Here is a 24,230-nt window from a genome sequence, read left to right on the forward strand (position 1 = left end):
GGCCTTATGAAGCGCACTGGAGCCAGGGCCTTCAAAAACACGGCACCTAAGCTGTGGCATTCTCTGCCATCGTCACTCTCCACCATCACCTCACCAACCACATTTCGCAAAAAACTTAAAACCCATCTGTTTCTTTCAAACCAGTCTTAAGCTACCAAGAAACACTTCTGTCTATATTTTTTACTTTTCCTGGTGTTTTATATATTTGTTCACTTTATTTTGTCTTCTTTTACTTTTTTTTTCCTGCGCAATGAGCATTCTTCGGAATGGATACCTGCGCATTACAAATCGCCATCATCATCATCATAGGTCAATGACTAAAAATTGCCACCTGATAAAAGACATCATAAGAGTACTGCAACAACAGAAGTTACCAGGAAAATGCCTTTGACAGAATTTCCCACCAATACTTATTTACAAACACTTCAAGCTTTCGGCTTCAACTTGTGATTCCTAAAGTGAATATCTTCAATCTATGCAGACATACACAGCAGCGTAATCGTCAACCAACATGTGTCAGAACCCTTCAAAATAACTAGCTCAGTCAGACAAGGCTGTACATCCTATAACTTTAACCAGTCCTTATAAAAATAAGACAGGACAAGCTAATCAAAGGAATCTCCTTACCAGGCAAACCAGAACAGTGCAAAATATTATCCTACTCAGAAAACAGTAATTTTTTCCTAAACAACTACCAATCAGAAGGATGATAGCGTACTTCTACAAGTACAGCATGGCATCAGGCGTCAAGACCTCACAAAAACCAAAGGCATGCTCGTAGGGAAATGGAGGAGGGAAAGAGATAAGCCTCCAGACATTACATTGCCAGACAAATTAAAAATATACGGTGTGCCTTTTGGTGATGTCTTGCATGATGACGTATGGTACCCAGTCATGATGACGTATGGTACCCAGTCCTTACAAAAATCTCCCCGCAACTCAACATTTTCAGACTCCATTCAATCTCGCTATATAACAAAGCTAAAATCATAAACACTGCAGTTCTGTCCAAACTGTGGTATTTAACATTAGTATTATCAATACTAGCTCACTATATTGAAAAAACAGAAAGAGCTATCTTCCAATTTCTCTGGAATGATGGCAATAACCCAATAAACTGCAAGACCCTTTACTAGGAGGGAAAGGCTTGCTAAACATCGCATTCAAGATAGAAAGCCACATCCTATTCCAAGTGACAACTGTTCCAAAACAGTAGGGGCAGGTGATGCTGGTATTTTCTGAGACAGTACTTCTGTTATTGCCCTTGATAACAACACACTTAATATTCCTGTGCTTCTGCTGGGCCGTATTACACCTGTCCCATACTTTATTGTAGGGGGTGATGCCTTTCCCCTTAAAACGATTTCTGCTCAAATCATTCCTGTTCAGAAAGGTCACCTAGAACTTGAAAATCCTGAGGAGATGGAGAGGAGACAAAGAATTTTTGATTATAGATCATCAAGAGCTCATAGAACTGTAGAGAATGCAGAGATGTTTCTGATGAGGAATCTTGTAAAGGTGGTGCCACACGTGGTTTGGCAAAAACTGCTTTCTTGTGAAACAGCCTCGTTTTCTTGTGAATAAGCCGCTTTGCCGTGTGGCATACCGCACAACGCGTTTGACGAACCGGAAGGAAACCAGGTTTTCCTCGTGTTTGATTTAGAAGTTGCTCTATTTTGGAGGGCAGTTTTACAACATGGCCGCCAAAGCCATAGGCCTGCTTGGAAATTTGAATGAAGAAAATACCTGGTATTTAATTGAGCTTTTTGAAAGCCACCAGGAATTATGGGACCCCAGAAGAGAAAAATACCGTAACAGACCTGGGTCTGTGGCTTTCTTTACAGGTTTTGTTCTCGAAAATGACAGGGATCGAGTGCACAGGTATGTTGCAATTTTTGTTGTTAAATTTTTAAACGATGATTGCTTTATCGTATTATTAAAATCAATTGATTAATGAAGTTATTCCATATTTTATTTATAATTTTTGATAATTTAAGGATGTTTTGTTTTGAACTTGCACTGAAATATAATTTCATCACTTACACCCGCATAAGAAAGATCTTAATTAGTGGTCTTATATATGAATGCATTGAACTGTATAAAAATCTGTATTTATTAAGGATAATGTTTGTACCATGTGTTACATAGCCAATTGATTTTTGTAGTGACTTGTAATATTATTTTCTTTACATCTAGCCAAATTTTATTTAGAACCTTAGAATAAGCCTACTCAAGTCAGTTTAGAATAATTAAAATTGTCTTTATCTAACTTGTTGCTATAGCTTTTTATTCAGTTTTTTTTTTTGGTGACAACTAGCCTGAAGACTTTGAAGACTCAAATTCTTCGTTGTAAATAAATGTTAAAACCATGTTTATTTTTTGCTTGTGTATAATAAATTGTTTTGAAGATTGTAATGATTTTTTTTTTTTTGGTTCAGGCATTTGCGACAAGTTCTTTGTTGTAAATAAATATTAAAACCATGTTTATATTTTGCTTGTATATAATAAATTGTTGAATCATGCCAATTTTTTTGTCTTTTGGTGTTTACCAAGAGTAAGAGTGAACGAAGGCACCTGCAATTAAATGTCTGAAAGATGTAACATTGTTTTCTAATGTGTCAATGCTGCTAAGAGGGAAATTTGGGACAAGGTGAAGGTTAATTAGGTTTAGGGTGGGGCTTTGAAGGGCCGAGAGGTGTGTAAGTTCTTCTAAACCCTGCAAGGAGCCGATGCTGATCCTGCTTCCATTTCCAGCCGGGCTGGGAGTGTAACTTCCCTAAAGGAGCCCATTTCTCAGCCCGAAAGGGTCCTTTTGGGGCCGATGAACTATGGCAGGCTGGGATAGTATTTTGTCCCAAAATTGCGGAAACTTTGATCACCAAAATAATTGCTTTTGTCTAATAAAAAGAAGTCTTGTGTAAAAAATGGTTGTCCGAATGCTAATTGTATTAAATACCCACTATAAATCTCAGAAACAGAACAGATTTACAGCAATATCTAAATTTTGCTTGAAACTGAAAGAATTTGTGATGACCATTAGATCATTTGCTGGTTTTTGTACTCTAACCTCATTATTGCCCATCTATCAACTATGACACCTTAGTTTTGTATCAAGATTTGAGTAAATGTTTGTATATAAGTGCAATGCTGTGATGTATAAAGAGCATATTATGTGTACAAGAAGGATGATGCAAAATTAAATGGAAAAATGGAATATCAGAATAAGTTTGGACTTACTTAGATTTGAAAGTAATAAATTTTCAGCATTTAAAATTATAGTACAGAATTGAATAACTTAACACAGAATGATGTCCCTTGGAGAAGCCCTGAAAACCAGCAGTGCAAAACTGGAATGGATAGTAAAGTTTCCTTTTGTCTTTCTCTAGTTATCTACTGCTTTGAGCATGTACAAAAGACAGAACCTTATATAGTGGTGACAAAGATAGTTAACAGTTTTTTGTTTTACATAGTAAAAACAAAACATAAGCCCATTCAGCAGGCTGTCCAGAAAAACAAAACCTGTTGCTGTTGTCTCAATTACTGTCTAACCAATTAGACAAGTGCTGAAATTTAACAGTATTTTAACAGCCAAACATCTAAATAAAAACATAATCCAGTGGCATCAAAACATTAAAATAATATAAGAGTTGTGACAACATACAAGAAATGCTAGATTCCTTAAAAAGAAACATTCAGTGACGATGACAGAAGCACAACTGTTCCTTAATGTCAGTCAATAAGTTAAAACATAACCACAAACCCAATCCTCACTGAATAGAACACTCTGCAAGTTAACATAAAAGCAGTTTTGTACTATATATATATACACCATACGTTGCAAACATTTTTTTTTTTGCCCAAATTTTATGAACAAGTTCCTGGAGTAGATATCTGTTTTGCTCTAGCCTTTTGCTTCTCTTTGGTTGAGATGACTACTATGTGGGCTTGAAAAGATTTTATTTCTCATGTACAGGTGTACTGTAAGAAAATTATAACTATCATGTATCTTTTCCACTGTGATGCACCAGGGATGAGAATGTACATGCCATCTAGAATACCAAGTCTCCTGCATAATTACCCTATGATGTCTCCTCTGAGCTCCAACTGAAGGTCGGCTGCACATAGCCTTGCATAGTTTATAAGTCCCATCTGTCCACCAGGATCTTGCAGGTACAGGTTACTTTGCCATGTGGCATTCCACTGTTCATGCCAAAATGATCTGCAACAGTTTTACAAACTTAAGCTACAAGCTCACCCTTAAAGATCTGTATGATCCACAAAACAATCTACTATACTCAAATACATGCACATAAAAACACAATTTATTTCAACTTTTATCTGAGTGTTGAGTCCTGATTTCAGGTTGTCCTTAGTCAATAAAATAAATAAATAGCACATTTGTATAGCACCTTTTCCCAGCATCAGCCACACTCAAGGCACTTTACATACAGGCATTCAAGCACATCATATTAATGTGCTAGTTTCGACAAAAACTTGTAAGGAGTCAAGTAATAAAATAAAAAGTCTGTATTCCTTAACAAAGACCAAACAATCTTCTTGCTTTATGTGCATGCAAGACCCTTTGTAAAACTGAAGAGAGCATGTTTTTTCCAATACCTATTCACAAAGGAAGAGACAATCACTTCTTCCTATCAAAGCAAAGGGAAAGAACACTTTAAGGTTACTCCAACAAGTGAAAATCTATACTTCAATTATTTTTAAGGATTTTTCATTAGAGATTGATAAAATATAATACAACACAAAAATTTTGCCACTGCATTCCATTTTTTTTTACTTCTGAGACTATTTCCTCCCACTAATACTTATTCTTTCTCCTCATAAATCAGATATTATTTTGTTAAACTGCGCATCACTACCGAATGGGCAAAAATAAAATTGGACGTAGTTATTGGTAAGAGTGCACACCAATCAGATCATATCATATCCAAAAAAGCCAATAGCCATGAATAATTCAAAGAAAGGTGACCAAAAAAAAAAACTGGCAAACAGCTTTGGGACTATTTATTGCTTAGAGCTTTTGAGAAAATAAAGTGAACTAGGGGAAAGAATTCTGCTCCCAATGACATACAGCATGCGATCGTTCTGTAGATAAGTAAGAGTCGGTTTCAGCATCATTGCAAGAAAAAATGAAGGTCAGTGTGAACAATGTATTTATTTAGCATCAAAACACTTATTTTCCAACAAAATCACATCTGAACCTTGTGCATGAAGGAATTAATATTTTATGATAATCTCGGATTTGACCATTGCATGCAAAACCCACTGTTTTCTTGTGCAGCATTTCTTCCCTTTAAATACATTCTGAGCTGACTGCAGAATGGTGACATGCATACAAACGTTGACATTACCTTTTGTCAGTCATGTAGTTTACAGACGTCTTGCTGCTATGTGTTTTAATACACACTTAGTCATGGTATGTTCTTTTGGCACACAAGGTGCTGTCCAGCTGCTGAGTACCTAAAATTAAAGAAAAGGAAATTGTAACACCACAAAATAATAAAAATAAAATGTCTCCACTAAAAATGATGGATTGAGACACCATCAGAGGGGCAGAACATTACTCTGATGTATGGCGCTGATAAGAGATAACACATAATTATCTTGAAGGATTTCAAGTATACACATTCAGTTAGTTTTGGTTAATTGTATTTATTATATTTTGCCAAATCTGTGGGACAAGATTTCAAGAAAATTACTTAAATTTTCCTTTACAGACCCATGCAGTAATAAAATCACTTTTGATAATGAAAGACATCATAGATTCCACATCACCTTACCTAAGTAAAAATAATAAAAAGGGGAAAATATACAAAGCTAAGAGGACAGAATGCTAAGCTTCAGTTTGAAATTAACATCACAACCAGAACAAAAATTCGGTTAACCTTGCAGACTGGCGATATTCTGGAAAAAGGTTTGGATAGCGAACATATGAACAGCAGGAACCTCTATTATTGTAATGGGTATGATTCTTATCTTGTATTTAATCACACTTTCCAAAAATTGCATACATAAGCCTACATATCAATCAAGGATGTCAGCAAAATTATGATAATATAAAATTGCAACTACTTTATAATAAACCACTGAACAGAATAAAAGTTATTTACTAATAGAATGGACGCGGTATTTGTATGTAGAACCAAAGCTAGTAGTCACATCTCCTCTAAACCGACATTTTCAACTTTGAGCTCCAATGTGACAAAAGGGGTTTCTGATAATTTCCTCTTCCTCTGTCTGACTTGAAGACCTGATGTGGAAGGCTGGGGAACTTCTTGTTTCGAACTCATTGCCATCCCAGGATAAAATGAGGGTATCAGCACTTGCTTGCGAGCTTTGAATTTCTTCTCATAAAGATTTTTATAGCACTCAACAGCATTCATGAGGGCATGTTTAAAGGTGAGACCTCTGGTCATGTCTGGATCCTTTTCAGTCACAATTTTGGCCAAGCAGTCAGACATGTTTAGAATCTCTTGCAAAGTTTGGCTGTCCAGGACTCTATCACTCCCCCCATCCTCTTCCTCCTCAGACTGACTAACAGGATTCTCTGTTTCTTGTATTTCCTCTGCCATTTCCTCTGAATGCAATGACAGAAGCTCATCTACATCATCAGCCTCCACTCCATCTAAACCAGCCTCCTGGGCCAAAGAAACAATCTTTTGTTTCACATCAATGATCTCATCAAAGCAGAGTATGTCTGCTGCAAATTTCGGAAGCAGTTTTTTCCAGACAGCGTTCATGGTTTCTTGAGACACCATTTTAAATGCTTGGTCAATAAACTCAATGCACTGCCGGATAGTGAACTGCTTTAACAATTCTGTCAAAGAAGCTTCTCTGTCTACATCTGAAGCCCTTGCAAGAAACTGCATTAGGAGGTAGATGTAATGCGACTTGAATGCATGGACCGCTCCCTGTTCCATAGGCTGCAAGAATGAGCTGGTGTTTGGAGGTAGAAAGACAACTTGGATGTTTTCACATAAGTCCGTAATAGTTGGTGGATGTGCAGAAGCATGGTCAATGATCAGGAGAGCTTTATTTTCCAAGTTTTTTTCCTTCGTATACTCAGTGATGAATGGTGACATGTATGAGTAGACATAGTCAGAGAATAAGTCCCGAGTTACTCGTCCTTTTTTATTAGCCCTCCACATCACAGGTAAGGATGACTTCACTATACCCTTAAGGGCACGAGGGTTTTCCAAATGATAAACCAAAAGAGGCTTTAGTCTGACATCACCAGCACAATTAGTACCCAGCACTACCGTTATGCGATCTTTTGAACTGATGTGTCTTTCGAGCCGAGCATCATCTTGTGCGATAAAAGACCTGGATGGAATCCGTTTCCAAAACAGACCCGTTTCATCAATGTTAAAAATCTGATGTGCTGTATAACCGCCTTCTTTAACAATCTTCTCCAACATCACTGGAAAAGTAGCAGCAGTGGTTTCAGTAAAACCTCCTTCCCCATGCAAATGTATGTGGCGGAGATGTGACCGAGTCTTGAATCGGTCAAACCAGCCAGGGCTTGCCTTAAAATCTAGTTCATTTACTGTTGTGTCACCCTCAGCAGCCATCTCCTCCTTTAAGTGACGGAAAAGTTTCATGGCCTCTTCCCGTATCAACACAGTGCTCAAGGGTACACCTCTGTCCCTCTGCTCGTCAATCCACTGCACCAGATAATTTTCTAACTTATCAAAAATAGTATGGCGCGCCCTGGTCAAACGATACAGTGTGCAAGCCCCGATGTTGCCTTCATTGTATTGTTTTTGGATCTGTTCACGCATTTTGTATATCGTGCAGATCGTAGGCGAAGGGACGTGTAGAGCACGACTAATGTCTTTGGGTTTTTCCCCCCTTTCCATCCTCTTGATTATTTCAATTTTTTCTTCCAACGTATAGGCTTGTCTTGGTCTCTTCATTTTTGGCACAACTTTCTCCAACCTCCTAAGGCTCATGGTCAAAACGATTTGAACTCTCGTATACCACCACAAATTCCTATGCAACACACAGCAAAGTTTTTAGTTTGATGTGCACTCTGTCTCTAGTAGTGGCGGAGCAGACGCATTTGGTAAAGCTTAACTCAACTCGGCGACAAGTTTTATTTTCAGATCAAGACGCCATTTGTTAAGGCGGGAGCTAGCGGTTCGAATAACGGGTTAAGGTATTTTCTAAAAAGTTATCGCGGGAAGTAGAACAGCGGAAGTTAAACATGTCATTGTAATAATTTTGACAATATAATTTTGCAACATATGTATAAATTTCAATTATTAACATCAAAATCTGACTATTCGGATTCGAAACTTTTTAAAATAGTTTACTGCTGGCGTGATTACCTATGCTGCTGTGTAGATTTGTTCTGTGCCACGTATACTCCGTTCTTCATATTTGCTGTTGCATGCTGTGATGCAGCGACTTAAAAATTCGCGGTGGACACATGCACGGTCTAGCAAATAATATACTGAATACAAGCACGTTAAGTCGCCACATGGAGAGGTAGTGTCTTACTCTGCAGGACGTCATACAGTCTTTGCACATGCGTTGACAACAAACTTCCGATTCCGTTTCACTTTTTCCGGTAATGTGGATCTCGCACATCACGGCCTTACATCATAATTAAATGTCTGTGTCGCAGACAGTTCTTACTACAGACTTAAGATATCAGAGAAGTCGGTTAATTCGTACCACAGATATTATTGAGTTGCTGCACGTTGCGTATCACGTGATATGCAAATAAAGGTCATAACCTTTCTGGAGGGGGTAAAAGTTATGGCGTCGTTTGTTAGTGTTTACAGCTGAGGTTCTGATCAACTTGTGTAAAAGTTAAAATGGTCTTAATCTCATTGCTTATCAATAAAAGCACATTAGTCTGGACTTCCCCTTTTCTGTGATTTATGTGAGGATAGCAGTGGCGTAGAAAGATGGTCAGCTTTGGTGGTGGTGGTTGGGAGGGAGGGGAGGTAGGCAAACTCCACATCGACAGTGAACACTTTCACATTCTTTCCTTCCTCGGTATCTTTTGCCCAGCCTGCATGGGCTTTGGGTGTTTGAACGGCCCCGATAGGGAAGTGAGACTTTGGGATGGGAAGCGTGTAATTCGATCCTAAATTGACGCGTCCATCGCGCTTTTTTTCTTCAGCCGCTCTCGATTTGGTAGCCACGTGATCGTGTCGCATCCTTCCACCCTCCCCCCTCTTTCCCCATCGCCGCGTGTAGCTACAAGTCATGGTACGGGGTTAATCAGAGGTCACATCACATCGGCCGGTTCAGCTTTGACCGGCGGGCAGACATTTTGAACTGTACGTCCATCCTCAAGTGAAACACCGCCGATTTCTGAAGTAAGTCTTAATAAAGTTAAGTGAAAGATGCATTAAAAACAACTATACTTTTATAACAGTGGATAGTCATGAATAATTTATGATCATATATAAGTATTGTAGTGCTTTTGTGAAATGTTTCACGTGTTGTACCCGGCAGTTATCACACATATACATCGCTAGCAACTCGCTTTTACATGACGCTGTCTTCTATATGTGCCGTTAAATAATTTAAATGGTTTAACCATATCCTTCTTGTTGTAAATAATCAAATTGATTAATCGTATCTCTGCCTACTAATTGCACGTATTTACTAATTACAGAAACGAAATGTTGAGCGCGAATACGATTGGCAGAAGCAAGAGGACAGTGCATGATGGTTCAAATTAACTAGTCAAGAGGTAAAGCACACACACACACAATCTCTCGTATTATTGATGATTAACTTCGAAGTTGAAATTATGACATGAACTCATTGAGTCATGCTTGAAATTCGTCGTCTGCTTTCTCAATAACAGTGGTGCGGCGATTACCAAACGTTGTGTCCGTCTTGGTGCATTCTAGGGAAAGCAACAAATAATCACATTTAATTGCTTTCTGAACAACTAAAATTTTGGAAAATTAATGCAAAGCAAAGAAAGAATTTTTATTTTGTACTTATACACTTTGAAATTAAAACAAAATGTATGAAATTCAATGCTATGCAATGAACTTTGTCAAAGTCTGTCATTTTTCTAACAATCACTTATCTGATCACATATTTTCTTGTCTTTAAAATGCTGCATGCCATTTTTTCAGTTTATTTTACATGATTTACAAAAAGAACTAATTATAACAATCTTTAATTGCAGATCACACTGACTAGGTCTGGCTCAGTGAATTTTACCAGTAAGTTTATTTTGTCTCCCTCTGATTTCATCAGGATCACTTAGAAGCACAGGTTTGTGTTTTTAATGGTGTACATGCCACATCCTTATTATATCCATCTAAACATTTTCTGTTAATTAAAAAAAATTGTCAATAGACTTACATCCATAGTTTTGTTTTGTCATTACTTTAAAGACTAAAAGTAACATTTTGATTTCAAATACATTTTTGAACAGAGTTCTCAGCAAAGTTGATGAGCAGAGCAAAAACACTACAGAATGTAGTTCACAAACTGAATCAGGTCACCCTGCTTCTTCAAAATATGGGGAAAGAGGAGCTGATGAAGAAAGGAATTAGAACAAAAGTGGTATGTCATTTAAGTATTATGTGTTAGTACTAGACACCTTTTTTAAATGTTACCTTTAGCTTTAGCTAATATATCAGTTAATATGTATGTTATGCTTTACAGTCTTGATAAACCATTTAACAAACAGGCAGGCATAGCATCGGCTTACAGGTTAACTCTCCTGACAAGAATGTGTGGTCAGTGTAATATTTCTATTAAAAATAATACACATTTTATGAAGTACAAAATAATGTAGTATTTTATATGCATAGATTTTATTTATAAAATAATTCTGTCACTTGCTTTTCATGGTGTCAAAATGAGCAGTCTGTGTGTGTCTATTAACTATGACCACTAAAATTGTTCTACTTTCATAAAGAACAGCTTTGATTAAACTCTTAATTAACTTGGTGATTTGAGTCACTTAATGCCATTATTTTCTCTGAAGTCCCACTAGGGTTTATTTAAGAGACTGGGTCTGGTTTGTAGCTATATTCATCATGCAACCATTGATCCCTCATCAGTGGAGTAGGGTTCAGCATTATATCTATTAAACTTATCCAATCCAGTGAATTAATTTATTTCGCATTGTATTGTAGTATTTTACATGGTGGAAACAACTAAAGATTTTTTTTTTAACAGGTTCAGCACCTCTTGTGCACGGAGAATTTTTAAAACGGCTGCTTTCTTCAGAGCTGGCTCAGTGGAACCAAAGGGGAAAAAGTTTCCAGTCACTTCAGCTGAGAAGTATATTAATTGGTGCGTAGTTTTTGTTTGGTTTTGATTTCTTTGAGGTGTACGTCAATATGAACTTAAAAGGACAAGTTTCCGAACAATTTAAAAAAAATAGTGAATCTAAGTATTATTTTCTCTACATTTACAAATTTTATATTGTGTACAATAGCATTTAAGTCTACCTTACAATTTCTATTTGTGCACAGCTGCAGTCCAAGAGACATGGATTGAGGAATGATTCGAAGGGTGATGCCATCTAATGGTGAGTGAATTACAAAAATGAGTTTGTCAAGTTAAAATTATTAATGTGAGCATTGTTTTATTCTTCGTGGATTTATTCAGTAGGCCTATTTACTTTACTTTTTGTACTAAAGATTAATTGGTTACTTTCAGATATTATCCAAAACTTCTTATACACACAAATGGCCATCAAGACATTACCGTTTAAAAAATCTTTTTATTCCACTCTTGTTCAAGTTCTTGTAATCTCACTAGTAATTAGTAGATTTATGAAAGCTTTAACTCTTTCTTTACACAAGGCTAAAGGCGGTCAAAACCCCCTGTACGCATGAATTTACCCTTTTTCAAAAAATTATTAAAAAAATAACTAAACAAGATAGAACAGCAATTTAAATTGATTATGACAGATCAAAATGTGTAGAAGTGGAACAATTTTACCGTAATCTTGCTCGTGAACTCACTTTTATGATAATCCAACCAAAATTTGGTATATTATGTGAAGTTTGGAAAAAATTTTTTTTTTTTTTTACACATTTCAAACAAAAAATTCGGGAGCAGATGAAAACCATTTTTACACCATTCATGGTCAAATTCTCCTTCATCTGAAGCAGGAATATCCTCTGGGATGTTCTTTCTTTTGTTATTCGACGTTTCAGATGCATGATGTTCGCAATGTGTACCATCGAAAAGGACAGGTAGTGTAGAATATCGGCGAGACTTTCGTTCAAACATACGTCCTTCGTCATGTAAGGGAGATAATTGTGTTCATAAAGGCCTAAACTATCTTATTTATTAATTTTTTTCTTTTAAACCACGAGCTGTAAAGGCCTAAAAAAATTACAACAATGCATAAGCCCAATGTAAATACTGCGTAACAAGTGAGCAGGGCAAAATCGGCCACCCGTGTTGAGTGCATAAAGAAAAGAGTTAAGCTTTCATCTATGTGAGAGGTTAGTTCTACTTACATAGCAAAAATCAAAAATATGTAAATGCATTGTAACTTTTTTCTTTTCTTCTACAGGGATTCCACCACTCATGGATCGATTTTTGGTGTCATATTTTTCTATCTTTTATGTAAATTGTTTGACTTTATGTTATAAATAATTATTTTCAAAAATAACTTTCATGGGGTAAAAAATTATTGACTGCAATTTTTATGTAAATAATTGGATGAATGCTTATGTTCAAAAACAACTTTAATGCTTTAAATAATGTAAACTGTTAAAATAGTTTTTTTTGGTGTAAATAATAAAATTGTTTAATAATATCTCTTGCCTACTATTTATGCGTTGTGAGGAAACGAGATTTTTGAAAAGCTGTTGAATGTTTTCTTCATGGTGTGCAAGCCTGTGTACCAGTGTAAGTAAAAGTGAGAAAGGGTGAGGAATGCAGCAAGAGGGGAGTGGGATTGGAGTTTGATGGGAAAACACGACTTCTCATGGGCGATCGGTGGGTATGCAATGGTTTTTTTGGTGGGGAAGGTGGGTGGGGTCTTTCGTGGGAAAACATGGCAACCCGTTGGGAATTCCCTACGAGGTCCCCTTAGGGTCCCGCTTCCAAAACCCGAGAGGGACCCAACTTTCTTCCCGAAGAGGTCCCATGAGGGACCCAAGAGTTCTTGCAGGCTGGGTGAATGGAGGAAGTCCGAAGAAAGTACACTGTTTAAAAAGCTGCAGGATGACGTCGACAACACGTCCCGGGATGGCAGAACCAGAATGTCATTCTTTCGATGTTCACAGATTACCGACCGACCGGTCTTCTTTTTGCAGCTTCAAGCAGACACGTTCAACGTTCTTTCCTTATGACGTCTTTCTTTCTCCAGAATGACGTCGTCCAGATGACGCACACAAAGAGGTTTAAGACACGGGACACCACTCATAAACAAACAATATAAGATCTACAACAACAATAATAGTAACAGACCTACTACAACTCATTACACAGGACACCACTCATAATAAACAATATAAGATCGATGATAATAATAATAGACTCTACAGCTTATTACACAGAACACCAATCATACATAAACAACATAAGATCTATAATCATAATCATAATAGACCTACTACAACTCATTACACAGGACACCACTCATAAACAAACAATATATAATAACAACAATAACAACAACAATAGAATTAGGGTTCAGATCTCATCTCAGGGCATTTAATGTATGTGACACCTGTCCACAGGGCTGGGCATCGGGGAGGGGTTTCTTCGGGTACTCCGGTTTCCTCCCCCTCCCTCTCCCCCCATAGTGCGAAATCTCCGCAAGGTGGAAGCACTTTCCAACTAAAATAAACCTACCTACCAACCTACAATAGAATTACTACAACTCATTACCCAGGACACCCCTTATACACGAAACAGATATGCAAGAAACAAAAATTTGAAGAGAAAAATAGTTTGTTCTAATAATAGAACATGAGGCATAAATGGATTAAGGTGTGAACTACTAACCACTTTTCACTACTCACTCACCTAAGGAAGAGTTCTTTAGTGCCATAAGAAACATAAATTCATTTTTCATTTTTATTGAAGCATGGCTTTAAATTCTGTCAGGACTGATTGTATGCTTGGTTGGTTGTATTTCTCACTGGGTCGGTGACTATGGACATGCACAGTGAGCTACGCTGACACTCTTAACAGGTGATGATGAAAAATATAATCTTGATGCTTGTATTTGCTCATGGGTTGTATGGGTGTACTACTTCTGTTTGTGACACCATAACACATTCATAATATGTTCTTCAAATGGATATTCCACGAAGTCTAGTTTATTTACCATTTTGTGGGGAACAGTCCTGGATGACAGCTTTTTTTTTTTTTTTTCAAATGAACCGAACAAGCTGACAGCAACTACTTGATGCACATTTTCACCATCACATATGGCATTTTATACACATGTTATGTGTCGGGCGTCCATGTTAGTGTGTGTGTGTGTGTTTCCCATTAAGGATCTACGCAAGATTAAATTTCTATTGTCACTGATCGTCGCTGTATTGGCAGTGACCTGAAAATATATCACTTTTTAAAGCGTAACTTTAAAGGATTAGTAGGGTGAACTATTTTTTTTGTGCTTGCGTAGAGCTCAGTGCAAGAGACTGTTTCCCAAAATCTAGGTGAAAACATCCCTTCTGTTGTCTAAAGACATCCCCATACATCCGTTGGTCAAACTCGCGATGTCTCTTGTTTACTTAACATAATACTTACGATACATATTCAGTTAGCTGAAGCCCGGACACGCTAAGCACATGTATGTACAATCTTGACTTCTGTATAGTTCTTAGTGTACATGAGAATTTCTGCAGGTCTGTATTTCAATGACAGAAAGATTGTATTTACCCAGGTTTGGGGAAATAGCATCTCGCTCTGAACCTGATATAATTACGAGAAAAAAAAAATGTAGCACCCCACCGGTCCTTTAAAGTCAGCTAAATCGCCAAAACAGAAAAAATAATAGTCTGAAATATATTTTCTCTCTATTAGTATTACTTTAGCGCATCGCAGGAAATTAAAATTACAGATTTTCTCTCTCTCTCTCTCTCACACACACACGCACGTACAAAACCCCTTGGCTGAGTTGTCCGCACTGAGAGAAATGAGAGCCATGTAGTCCTACATTTTTGAAAAGCATTATACGCACAAAAGTCCGCGCAGAGCTTCACCTCGAGTGTTAAGCGAAAGGCAATTCATCTGCGATGGTTTGCTTTGTACGCGATTCATGAGACATAACGCCTCTCCAATATATTTTTTTCGCGGCATAAAAACACAGTCACAAGAGTAGTGCCTATTCAATGAGTTCATTCAAATGCCTCGTCCCTTATTGCCAGAGCCAGGGATAGCCAGGCCAACGTATTCTTTTCGACATTGCATTTCGGGAACGAGAAAAAAGAAAAAGAGAGAAAACGGGAGGGAAAAAAAAAGGTGGTGGGACAGAAGATGGGAAGGAATACTCAAGTGCTTGCGAAATGCGAGTGTTAAAAAAATAAAGGAAATTCAAACCTGAAGCTGGTCTCAAATCCCCAGCCTCGATGTAAGACATACAGGTGCAAGAAAGAATAGCGTCTCACTGACAGGTTGAGGCTGAAGCAACAAAATGTTCCGTCTCACAGGTGCCACACTATTACTGCCATGATGGCGTCAAGATGAATAAAACACTGGTATCATACACCAGGTACACACGAATTAGGTCCCGCTGTTGGAGTATGTGTAGCAGATGACAACGAAGACGGACAACTTTATACCCATACTACAAAAGGCTATATATATATATAAAACATTTATAAGCGGGAATTAGTTTGCTTGAAAACTCTGCGGATTTTGATATCGAGCTATTGCCGGCGAAAATAATTTTAATTTCCTTTCAGTCGCGGAATATCAGCATCAACAATTGAGCAGAAACCGTGTGATCAGGAGAAGAGTTTGGAATGGCCCTCGGACCTTGCTCGGGATTACCTGATATTCCCATTCTTCAGGTGTTGCCTTCCAAAGCAAGAGTCACCTGTGTAGGGGAGAAAGGGAGGTGACTCTGAGAATTCCGTGAGATATATGCAGCCACGCGAACTGATTCAGATATTTACAAAGAAGAAACTGTTGTCTGGGACCTTGACTGGTCAGGAGAAATTGAACGACACCACTGTCCGACAGGACTGTGGAGACAACATGGCGGACTCGGACTCGGGAGGGGACTTAAACCAGACGTTGCATCTTTCTCTCCGTCTTGCCTTCACTGTTTGCTGTCCAGCTCACCTGCACGGAGACTAGCACGAGACATATTCAAGGTAAGAAAAATATGCTTTTGTGAGAAATTCTATACTGAAATGCCTGCGGACGCTCACTACAAAACAGCCTCGAGCCTGTCGGAGGGCAAAAGGCGCGTGAAAACGTATGCAGAGAGCTTTCAGTACAAATATTGATACGGGTACTGGTACGGGTAGACGAGGACATTTACAAACTTGGTCGAGATCGACGTCTGAATGCGTGCAATATGGGATTCTATGTTGTACAGACATCGACTGTAGTCCTTGCACACCCACTTGGTAGATTATCTTAGTCGTTTAGTCGTTAGTCCTAATAATGTACTCATTCACGTGTATTTGTTTATGCATTGTGTAGGTATATAAACTTACAAGCTCGGCGTTGTGTATCTGCATTTGCATGAATAATTCCGTGTGCCTGTGTATGGGTACTACGAATTCACATGCGCATGTGTACATATTTGAAGGAGTAACACGAGTCATGTACGAATGAAATGTATTTATGCATGTATGTATACCTAAACCAAAAGAAAACTAATAATGCATCTAACCCGGATTAAATAAGGAGGATTAAATTGTTAAGTCGTATTTTACAACTGCGACATATTTACACTAAGCAAGTCATCTTAATTAGTTATAGGCAGAAAGTGTGTTGAAAATGAGCTGACGGCAATATTTTCATGTGAATTATTCAAATTAGTTCATTATTCAAACTAACAAGTGGAACCTGTTTCTTGCTGAGAGCTGAAATGTCACTGACCGCAACTGTGCTTCATCTAGTCATTTGTTGAGCTTTTCCCTATCTTTTTCAAACTGAAAGCTTAATTCGGCTTTTTTCATATACAAACCTTAACCTAACGTAAGGTAAAAGGTCGTCTTTTAAACTCTTCGTAGTCTTTATAACAATGATTTCATTGTAGAAAATGCAGTCATTATTGTTTTTTCCAAAGCAGGGTAGTTTTCAATTGTATCAATACTATTATTTATAATTAAAGTATATGAGACTTTTTAGTCAACATCACAATGAAGAGTTCCACAGACCCGTTACAGTCCATATGAAGATGGCACAAAAAAAGGTTTTATATCTCTAGTATGGGGATGGTAGTAACCGCCATAGATGAGTAGTTGTTGCTGTCGTCAGTCCTTACACGACCTTGGTGTCAGGAAAAAGAGGAAATCACAAGACAAGGGGAGGAAAGTTCTTACCTGGCAGAACTATACTACTGCTACCTGTAACAGACACATGGAAAATTTTAAGCTGTACGGTTGTTTCGCAGGTCCGGCCATCGGAGGTCTTCTCCGGGTACTCCTGTTTTCTTACCCTCCCTCTCTCATCATAATTCGCCGCTAGGTGGAAGCACTTTCTAGCCTAAACAACTTGCAATTCTTGCTCTCTCTCCCTCCTCACCTTAATGTCAGGTACTGCTATAATTGTTAACCACTGTTCGCTAATCGCACCAAAATTTAATCAAAAATCTTAGCAACAGCTTGCAAAGTTGTTTATTTGTGGTCTTTTTTTTTATCTCATGGTTTTTTTCTGGCAATTTTCTGTTATGTCTGAACTTTATTTACTTGCGGTAACTTGTGCCTACTGTACAGTGTACATTGTCAACAGTATTCTATAGTGACCACAATGTCAATAGACAATCCTAAGGATGAGTTCACCGGCAATCTGCCTCTATCCTTCCTTCCTTGGAAAAGATTTAGACTCGATCGAGGATTAGCAAAAACTCTACATCCTTTATTTTCAAGGGACATGTGAACATGGTGCAGGAACACATTCTAATGTGAGCTTTTATTTCATTCGTTTTTTCTGTCTTTCCTTCTTTCTTTTTCCAGCTTTCTTCTTTTTTTTTCTTTCTTTTTCTCCATCCCCGTCCCTCCTTTCTTATTCTTTCTTTTTTTTTTCTTTCCTTTAATTCTCTCCCTTTTTTCATAAGAGTTATTTCCTGATTTTCATGTCAATTTTTGTAGTAACTGATAACTGTGTTTTTCATTTTAGATTTTAGTGCACTTTGTTCTCATATTCGTTGCCTTTTTAGTTTCGATTCCTATGTCATGAATATTGCTTTGCCATTTTTAATCAGAGGAGGTATAAAACTATGAACACACCACACAACGCGCTGAACATACCCAATAGGAAACGAATCAGTCTGAACAAGATCAGGATTTTTTATTTTTTTTATTTTTTTATTTTTTGCCAGGGCCTGTACGGGGTGGGGGGAGAGGTGAGAATAGATATTCAGTTTCTTTATTCGTCTAATTCCAAAGGAAAGCTGTGCTGGACTATCGACCTCGCCGCCATCTATAGTACAGCACAAATGTCTGGAGTGATCATTCTTGGACCTTTTGGGTCGATGAACCCTGTCACGTGACTACGACACAGCGACAAACACAATTTGCATAGCGGGTATTATCCAATGGGAATGCTCCACTGCATACTGCCCGAAGGGGTGGGTCTGCGCGTGATGACGTGCCAAGCTCCGCCCCCCAAGTCCTATAATCGCAAACTGAGTGCGAATAATAAATCATGTTTTCTTTTCAGATTCCGGGGCAACGGATCCATGTCACAGCTGATATGCTAATCTGTGCCTTTCGGGTTCACGCTCTAATTGACCAGTCGGTAATTTTCTCTGTAATCTGGCACACAACTGTTTTCATTCCACAACACCTCCCCCGCTCCCCCCAAAATTGGAGGGGTGGATTTCTTTACTCTCTTTTCTTTGTATTATACAAAACGTGGACATGACACGTATCGCAAAATAGGAAAGAAATTATTTTAGACCCACATATGTTACCTTGATTTATTCCTATTTAATTTAGCTGAGCATTGATTTTTCTTTCTTTCTATCTTTCATTCTTCCGACTTTCGGCTTTTCTTTTCTTTCTAATAAATTCATTTATTTTTTATGAAGATAATGAAAGAGATGGATATATGGACTACATAAAAATAGAAACTAAGAATGTTTTGCTAAATGTACAAGAAATTTCTTCCGGCCTTCTTAACTGGACACATAAAAACGAATACTTGATTTTCTTTGGACTATATTTACTATATTGACTATATTTTATTTTTCAAACACAGACACATATTCAGCAGTAGGTGTCCTGTTAAGAAAATCCTAAATCAAACGCAGCTGTTGCCACAGCCGTGGTTAAAAAAAAAAATTCTATAAAATTTTGTTGAAATGTCATTTCTAGCTGGCCACAATAGATTGGAGTCATAAGCTGGGTGTAACGAGGTTCAGAATAGCCGAGTCTTTTTAATTTTTTTTCCTTCATCGATTGACAAGCGCGTAAGTCGGATTCTACAGGGCGAAGCCAGCTTGAGGGCCGTGTGCATAACCCCATCCCCTCATTAGTTTTCCGCACGCGCACCCATGGCGCACCGGCTGTGACGTGGGTGCAGCGATATGCAAAGCAGCCTTGGCCCTTGTCCAAAGTATCACCCTCTTGGTTATGAGATTTATGACTCAGATGTAGGTTTCCTTTCAATGTGTAGTAAAAGGATAGGCTTGTGGATCTGAATGTTCCACCGAGATGCTAACAAAGGCGACAATATTGTTGATAATACTTCGGCTTCAGTTAAAAAAATGTCGTAGGTCCTAGTCGTAAAATCCTCTAAAGGTCTAATAGAGGGCATTTTTTTCTTATGACTAGATGAAGTTTAGTGTCAGATACTATTTCCCAAAATATGAATGAATAGCCCCCTTTCGTTCTCAAGATCAACAAGCACAAGAATTTAGTCTCGTGACGACACATTTGTACACAAATTAACATACAGTCTGAGCTCTCCCATTGGCTGAAGCCTTGACAACATAAACGTGTCCATGAGCGACCCTGACCTCTGTGCTTGGTAATGTTTGCAAGCGTGTACTTCCAGAGGGATTAATCGCTCAAATTTTGGGAAATGATATCTTGCACTAAAAGTCATTAGTCATTAGAAAAAAAAAATAAAACTTTAGTTGTATACTCGCTAAATCGTTGTATAGTTTCTAAAAATCTACCTCTACAGTCTTAAAGCCCTAGTTAAACATTTATTGAAGTTTTGTTTATAGTCCCTATAAGCTTCACTAGTACCCTTTTTGCGACCAGTCTTCAGAAATCGCAAGGAGCAGTTTCTTTGTAGTTACCAATATTTCGACATGGGGTGTACTCAGACGACTTCACGGAAGTTCGATCCTAGCTGAGTCAACTCTCCCAGTCGATAATGTTTGTAACAGATGGGCCTACTGCGTGCAACATGAAGTGCAAAGTGTATTTGTTATGTGTTTTAAGATTCAGTGGCCATACAACCCAAGGTTCTTTTCCATTTTTATTTATTCCCAGATTTTTGCTTGTTTCTGTCCGCTTCTTGTAGCCTCTACTCTTGTTGATACATGTATTTCAATCTTTTATGTATGAGTTTATGTTTCTTTGTTCTATTTATTTTTCTTGAATTTATTTGTTATTTCTTTTAATATATAATTGCTTCTGTTTCTTTGTTTGCCGTTCTTCTTTCCGACTTTCTCCACTAACGCCTTTATTTCAAGGGAATAAAAAATAAACACTTGAATTAGCCGATGAGAGTCAAACCGAAATGGTGCAGCACATAATTATATGCATTATATATATATATAGACAGTCGTGTTTCACTCACAGCTAGTCCCAACTAGTACATTCATTGGTATCCTCAGTCAATGCTCGGCGGTGTTCCTGGTGAGTAAATATCCAGTTCTAAACCACTCACAGCCAATCTGAACTGGTGCACACAAACACACACTCTGTCTGTCTGTCTCTCTCTCATATACAAATAGCTCCTCAGTCAATCCACGATGGTGTTTTTATATGTAAGAAGCACCCACAAAGTTACAATCATGTATTAAACCAAAGTTCTACGGAGGTGTCAAGATACAACGGCTGGGCTAGTTTAAAATGCTGTTAAAATGCAGGGGTGGGGCGTCGACATATCTATTATCCAGATCAAGAGCAGGAAATTTCTCTCACAAAATTTGTTAACAGTCTTTCTTTATGGGGCGTAGCTATGAAGTGAGAGGGCAAACTCGGGACCTCCAGGAAAACCGTCTTGTTTCCGAAGTTATAAAACTGTGTCCATACCCCGCGGTCACCACTTCATGTCTCTTTACCCCCAGGGCACATTTGCCACTACTTTATAACTACTGCTCTAGGGGTAAAAACAACATCTGCTTGTGTGGATACTGCGTTATATCTTTGTAAACAAGTCGCCTGTAATTGAGTTTCTCCATGTTGCCCCAGGGCAACGATCTGCCCTGGCTCCATGACTACGGCGCCAGGTTGTTCTCTGTCCCGCCTCTCAAATATCCTCTGTCCTCACATCAGAATCGTTATTTATGTGATTTAAATGCTTCCAGACAATGAAGCTGATGTCATGTCATGTCATTCACGCGTATTCGTAACAAAGTTGTCTCCTGTTCTCTAAACTAGGAGGCCGGAGGACTCAACAGGATGCAGGGAAAGATTTTATGCGATCGACTGAACATTAGGTTTTCGGTGTCGGGTACAACAATCGGGAATGCAAATGCAATAATTGCAATAAGCGATCCTGTCCGTCGAAGGAATAACCGATTAGGGAGCTGTGCGAATATGTGAAAGCTGTGTTCACTTGCAGGAGTGTAGCAGGCGTTACTATGTGAACTCCTCAGCGGCAATAATGTATTTCAGAATTTACCCCCATCCATAAATTTCAGCTGTACTTGTTTCTGGAATGGTCAGGTTTTTTTTTTTCTTTCTTTGCTGCTTATCTTGTTTATTTTTATTTTATATTCCGGTTTTTTTATTTTTATTTATTTTGCATGTTTTCCCATCTTTCTTTTACTATCTTAAAATAATGTTATAAAACTTTAGGTATGGATAGCATAAATATGAATCACTATTACCCTTGTTCATATCTTAACTATCCCGTACTCTGTTGATGCTATACCTTTTGTTATTGTAGAAATGTAGAAATAAAGCAGGAAACAGTCCACCTTAGCGATGACTATTGCATAGGTCGGTACACTTCTGTTCTGACATAGCATAGAATGTAAAGTAATGATAATGTTGAATGTTGATTTTTGTAGCGCCTTCCCCACCATAAAAACATAAAAATAAAAATCCCACAGCGCACTACAACTACTACTACTGATTATTATTATATCAAGAACGATTGGAGACATAGAACTGTACATTGGATTGTATCTGAAATACTATATAAGAGAGGAGGAGTGAGTGACAAGACTATATTACAGTATCTGGGAGAGTAAAATAAATATAGAATATCAGGGCCTATTCACATCAACAAGAATCCCCAAGAAGAAAAAAAAAATCCTTATCTTTCACGAAGATAAAATTACATGATGATGATAATGGTGATGACGATGTGCCAGGTGCACAGGGTAGTAATTTCTGGAATCGAATTATCGCAAAGAAATCGAGAAAATCCATGGAGAGAAAAGTAGAGTAACCTCACTTCTCATCACGAGTGCAGTCGATGCATAGACACAGACACACACACATATATATATACTTGCACACGCACACGCATACTCACGCACGAACCCCCCCCACACACACACAACACAAACACACAAACAAACTATTTTTAAGGAACAAAGTCTTGGGAATTGTTTTCGCAGTTCACATGTACTTACAGAAGCATCCGTCGGAAGCTATGTAATCTGTCTGAGACTATGTAATCTCTCTGAAACTATGTAATCTGTCTATACTATGAATTTATTTACACACATTCGCTCAAAACCGATCCTTGTGTAGAAGGTCGAACAATTCACTGTGGTGTTGCAAATTGTTGGAGAGCTGACCTATCAAACAGAACAGTGTTCTGCAATGTTCTTGTCTACACATACCAGACAGAATCGAACCCTTTTCCAGTTTAGCCAAAGCTTTCATTTGGACTCAAGTACACCGCATAAAGAGGGAATGTATGAACCACTGGCGGACAGTTCCACCCTGATTATGTCTGTTCCCCACTGTGGCCGCCCGGCGCTTTCCCTGCAATCAAAAGGCATTTACACTCAATACTGCAACAACATTCACTCACAGAAATCGCCCGTTTAATATGGCGCCACATACACTACACAGCAACAGCTAGCTTTTTTAATTCCAGACTTTTTTTTCATAAGTTCTTGTCGCATTCTCTCTCTCCTCTCTTCCCCCTTCCCGTCTTTTTTTATACCCCCCTCTCTCTATCTCTCTCAAAACCCCTCATCCATTCTGTGCCAGCTGGATGATTGTTGCTAAGGACGCTTTCAGAAGCCAGTAACCAAGGCCAGAAGTATCTGTTTCAGCCTATTGGACCTTTTTTTCCCCTTCCTTCTCTACGAATGGCCGGCGTTAGGGGTGGGGTCGGGTGGGGTAGGGGGTACAATGCCACTGCACATTATTTCTCGTTCCACGCGACGGAGACTCTTTCACAAGCCATCGACGATCGAGCTTTTTATCGTCCGCCAAACCCTCTTCAAAGTTCGTCGGTCTCGAGAGTCGGGTCAGAGCCGTTCTACCTGCCATGCCGAGGCATTCGCTGTGGAAGGTGTTGCGTGTCCAGAATATCGAGCCACCCGGCTTTGAGTGTTTGAGTGCAGTGGAGGCGACTGTCAACGCCGAGCCAGTGGCGTTCAAAGTGACATTGAGACTGCCTGCCACGAGGAAACAACGGTGTGTAACGGGACTTAGAGACGATGTTCCAGATAATCTTGTGAGAAGTGGGTCAGCTGATCTACTTTATGACGAGGCTCATCAAAATACCCGCCACCCGTAATAGCTGCGCAAGTTGAACTTGCTTGGTTGAGGGTTGGTTGGTCGGTTGCTGCCGTATGGCGCCGGATGGAGTAAGTACTCTAGATTTCTTTTCTTGTGTGTACGTTCGTGCGTGTGTGCGTGTAAGTTCGTGTGTGTGGAGAGAGAGAGAGAGAAAGAGAGAGACATATCTGTTTT

The 24,230-nt window shown here is 38.5% G+C and overlaps 1 protein-coding gene across 2 annotated transcripts; it reads right to left on the reverse strand.

Annotated features, from left to right (window-relative positions):
* Positions 1 to 2,414: 2,414 nt before the first annotated feature.
* On the reverse strand, positions 2,415 to 8,535 carry LOC112572599 (tigger transposable element-derived protein 1-like). Of its 2 annotated transcripts, none has more exons than XR_003101036.1 (3): positions 8,349 to 8,535; positions 5,370 to 5,478; positions 2,415 to 4,219 (listed from the first exon to the last, which is right to left on the reverse strand). XR_003101036.1 is itself a non-coding variant. In XM_025252342.1 (3 exons), exon 1 carries the CDS (start codon positions 7,968 to 7,970, stop codon positions 6,174 to 6,176), a length of 1,797 nt encoding a protein of 598 aa, XP_025108127.1. In that variant the 5' UTR covers positions 7,971 to 8,277; the 3' UTR covers positions 2,415 to 4,219; positions 5,370 to 5,478; positions 6,129 to 6,173. The 2 variants fall into 2 exon arrangements, 1 of the variants encoding a protein (XP_025108127.1); XM_025252342.1 differs by lacking the exon at positions 8,349 to 8,535 and adding an exon at positions 6,129 to 8,277.
* Between the last annotated feature and the right edge of the window lie 15,695 nt (positions 8,536 to 24,230).

This window comes from Pomacea canaliculata, linkage group LG9 (assembly GCF_003073045.1).
Source record: "Pomacea canaliculata isolate SZHN2017 linkage group LG9, ASM307304v1, whole genome shotgun sequence".
Classification (NCBI taxonomy): Eukaryota; Metazoa; Mollusca; class Gastropoda; order Architaenioglossa; family Ampullariidae; genus Pomacea; species Pomacea canaliculata.

Coding starts and splice junctions, on each gene's coding strand:
- LOC112572599 (XM_025252342.1), bottom strand. CDS start 7,970: ATGAGCCTTAGGAGGTTGGAGAAAGTTGTGCCAAAAATGAAGAGACCA.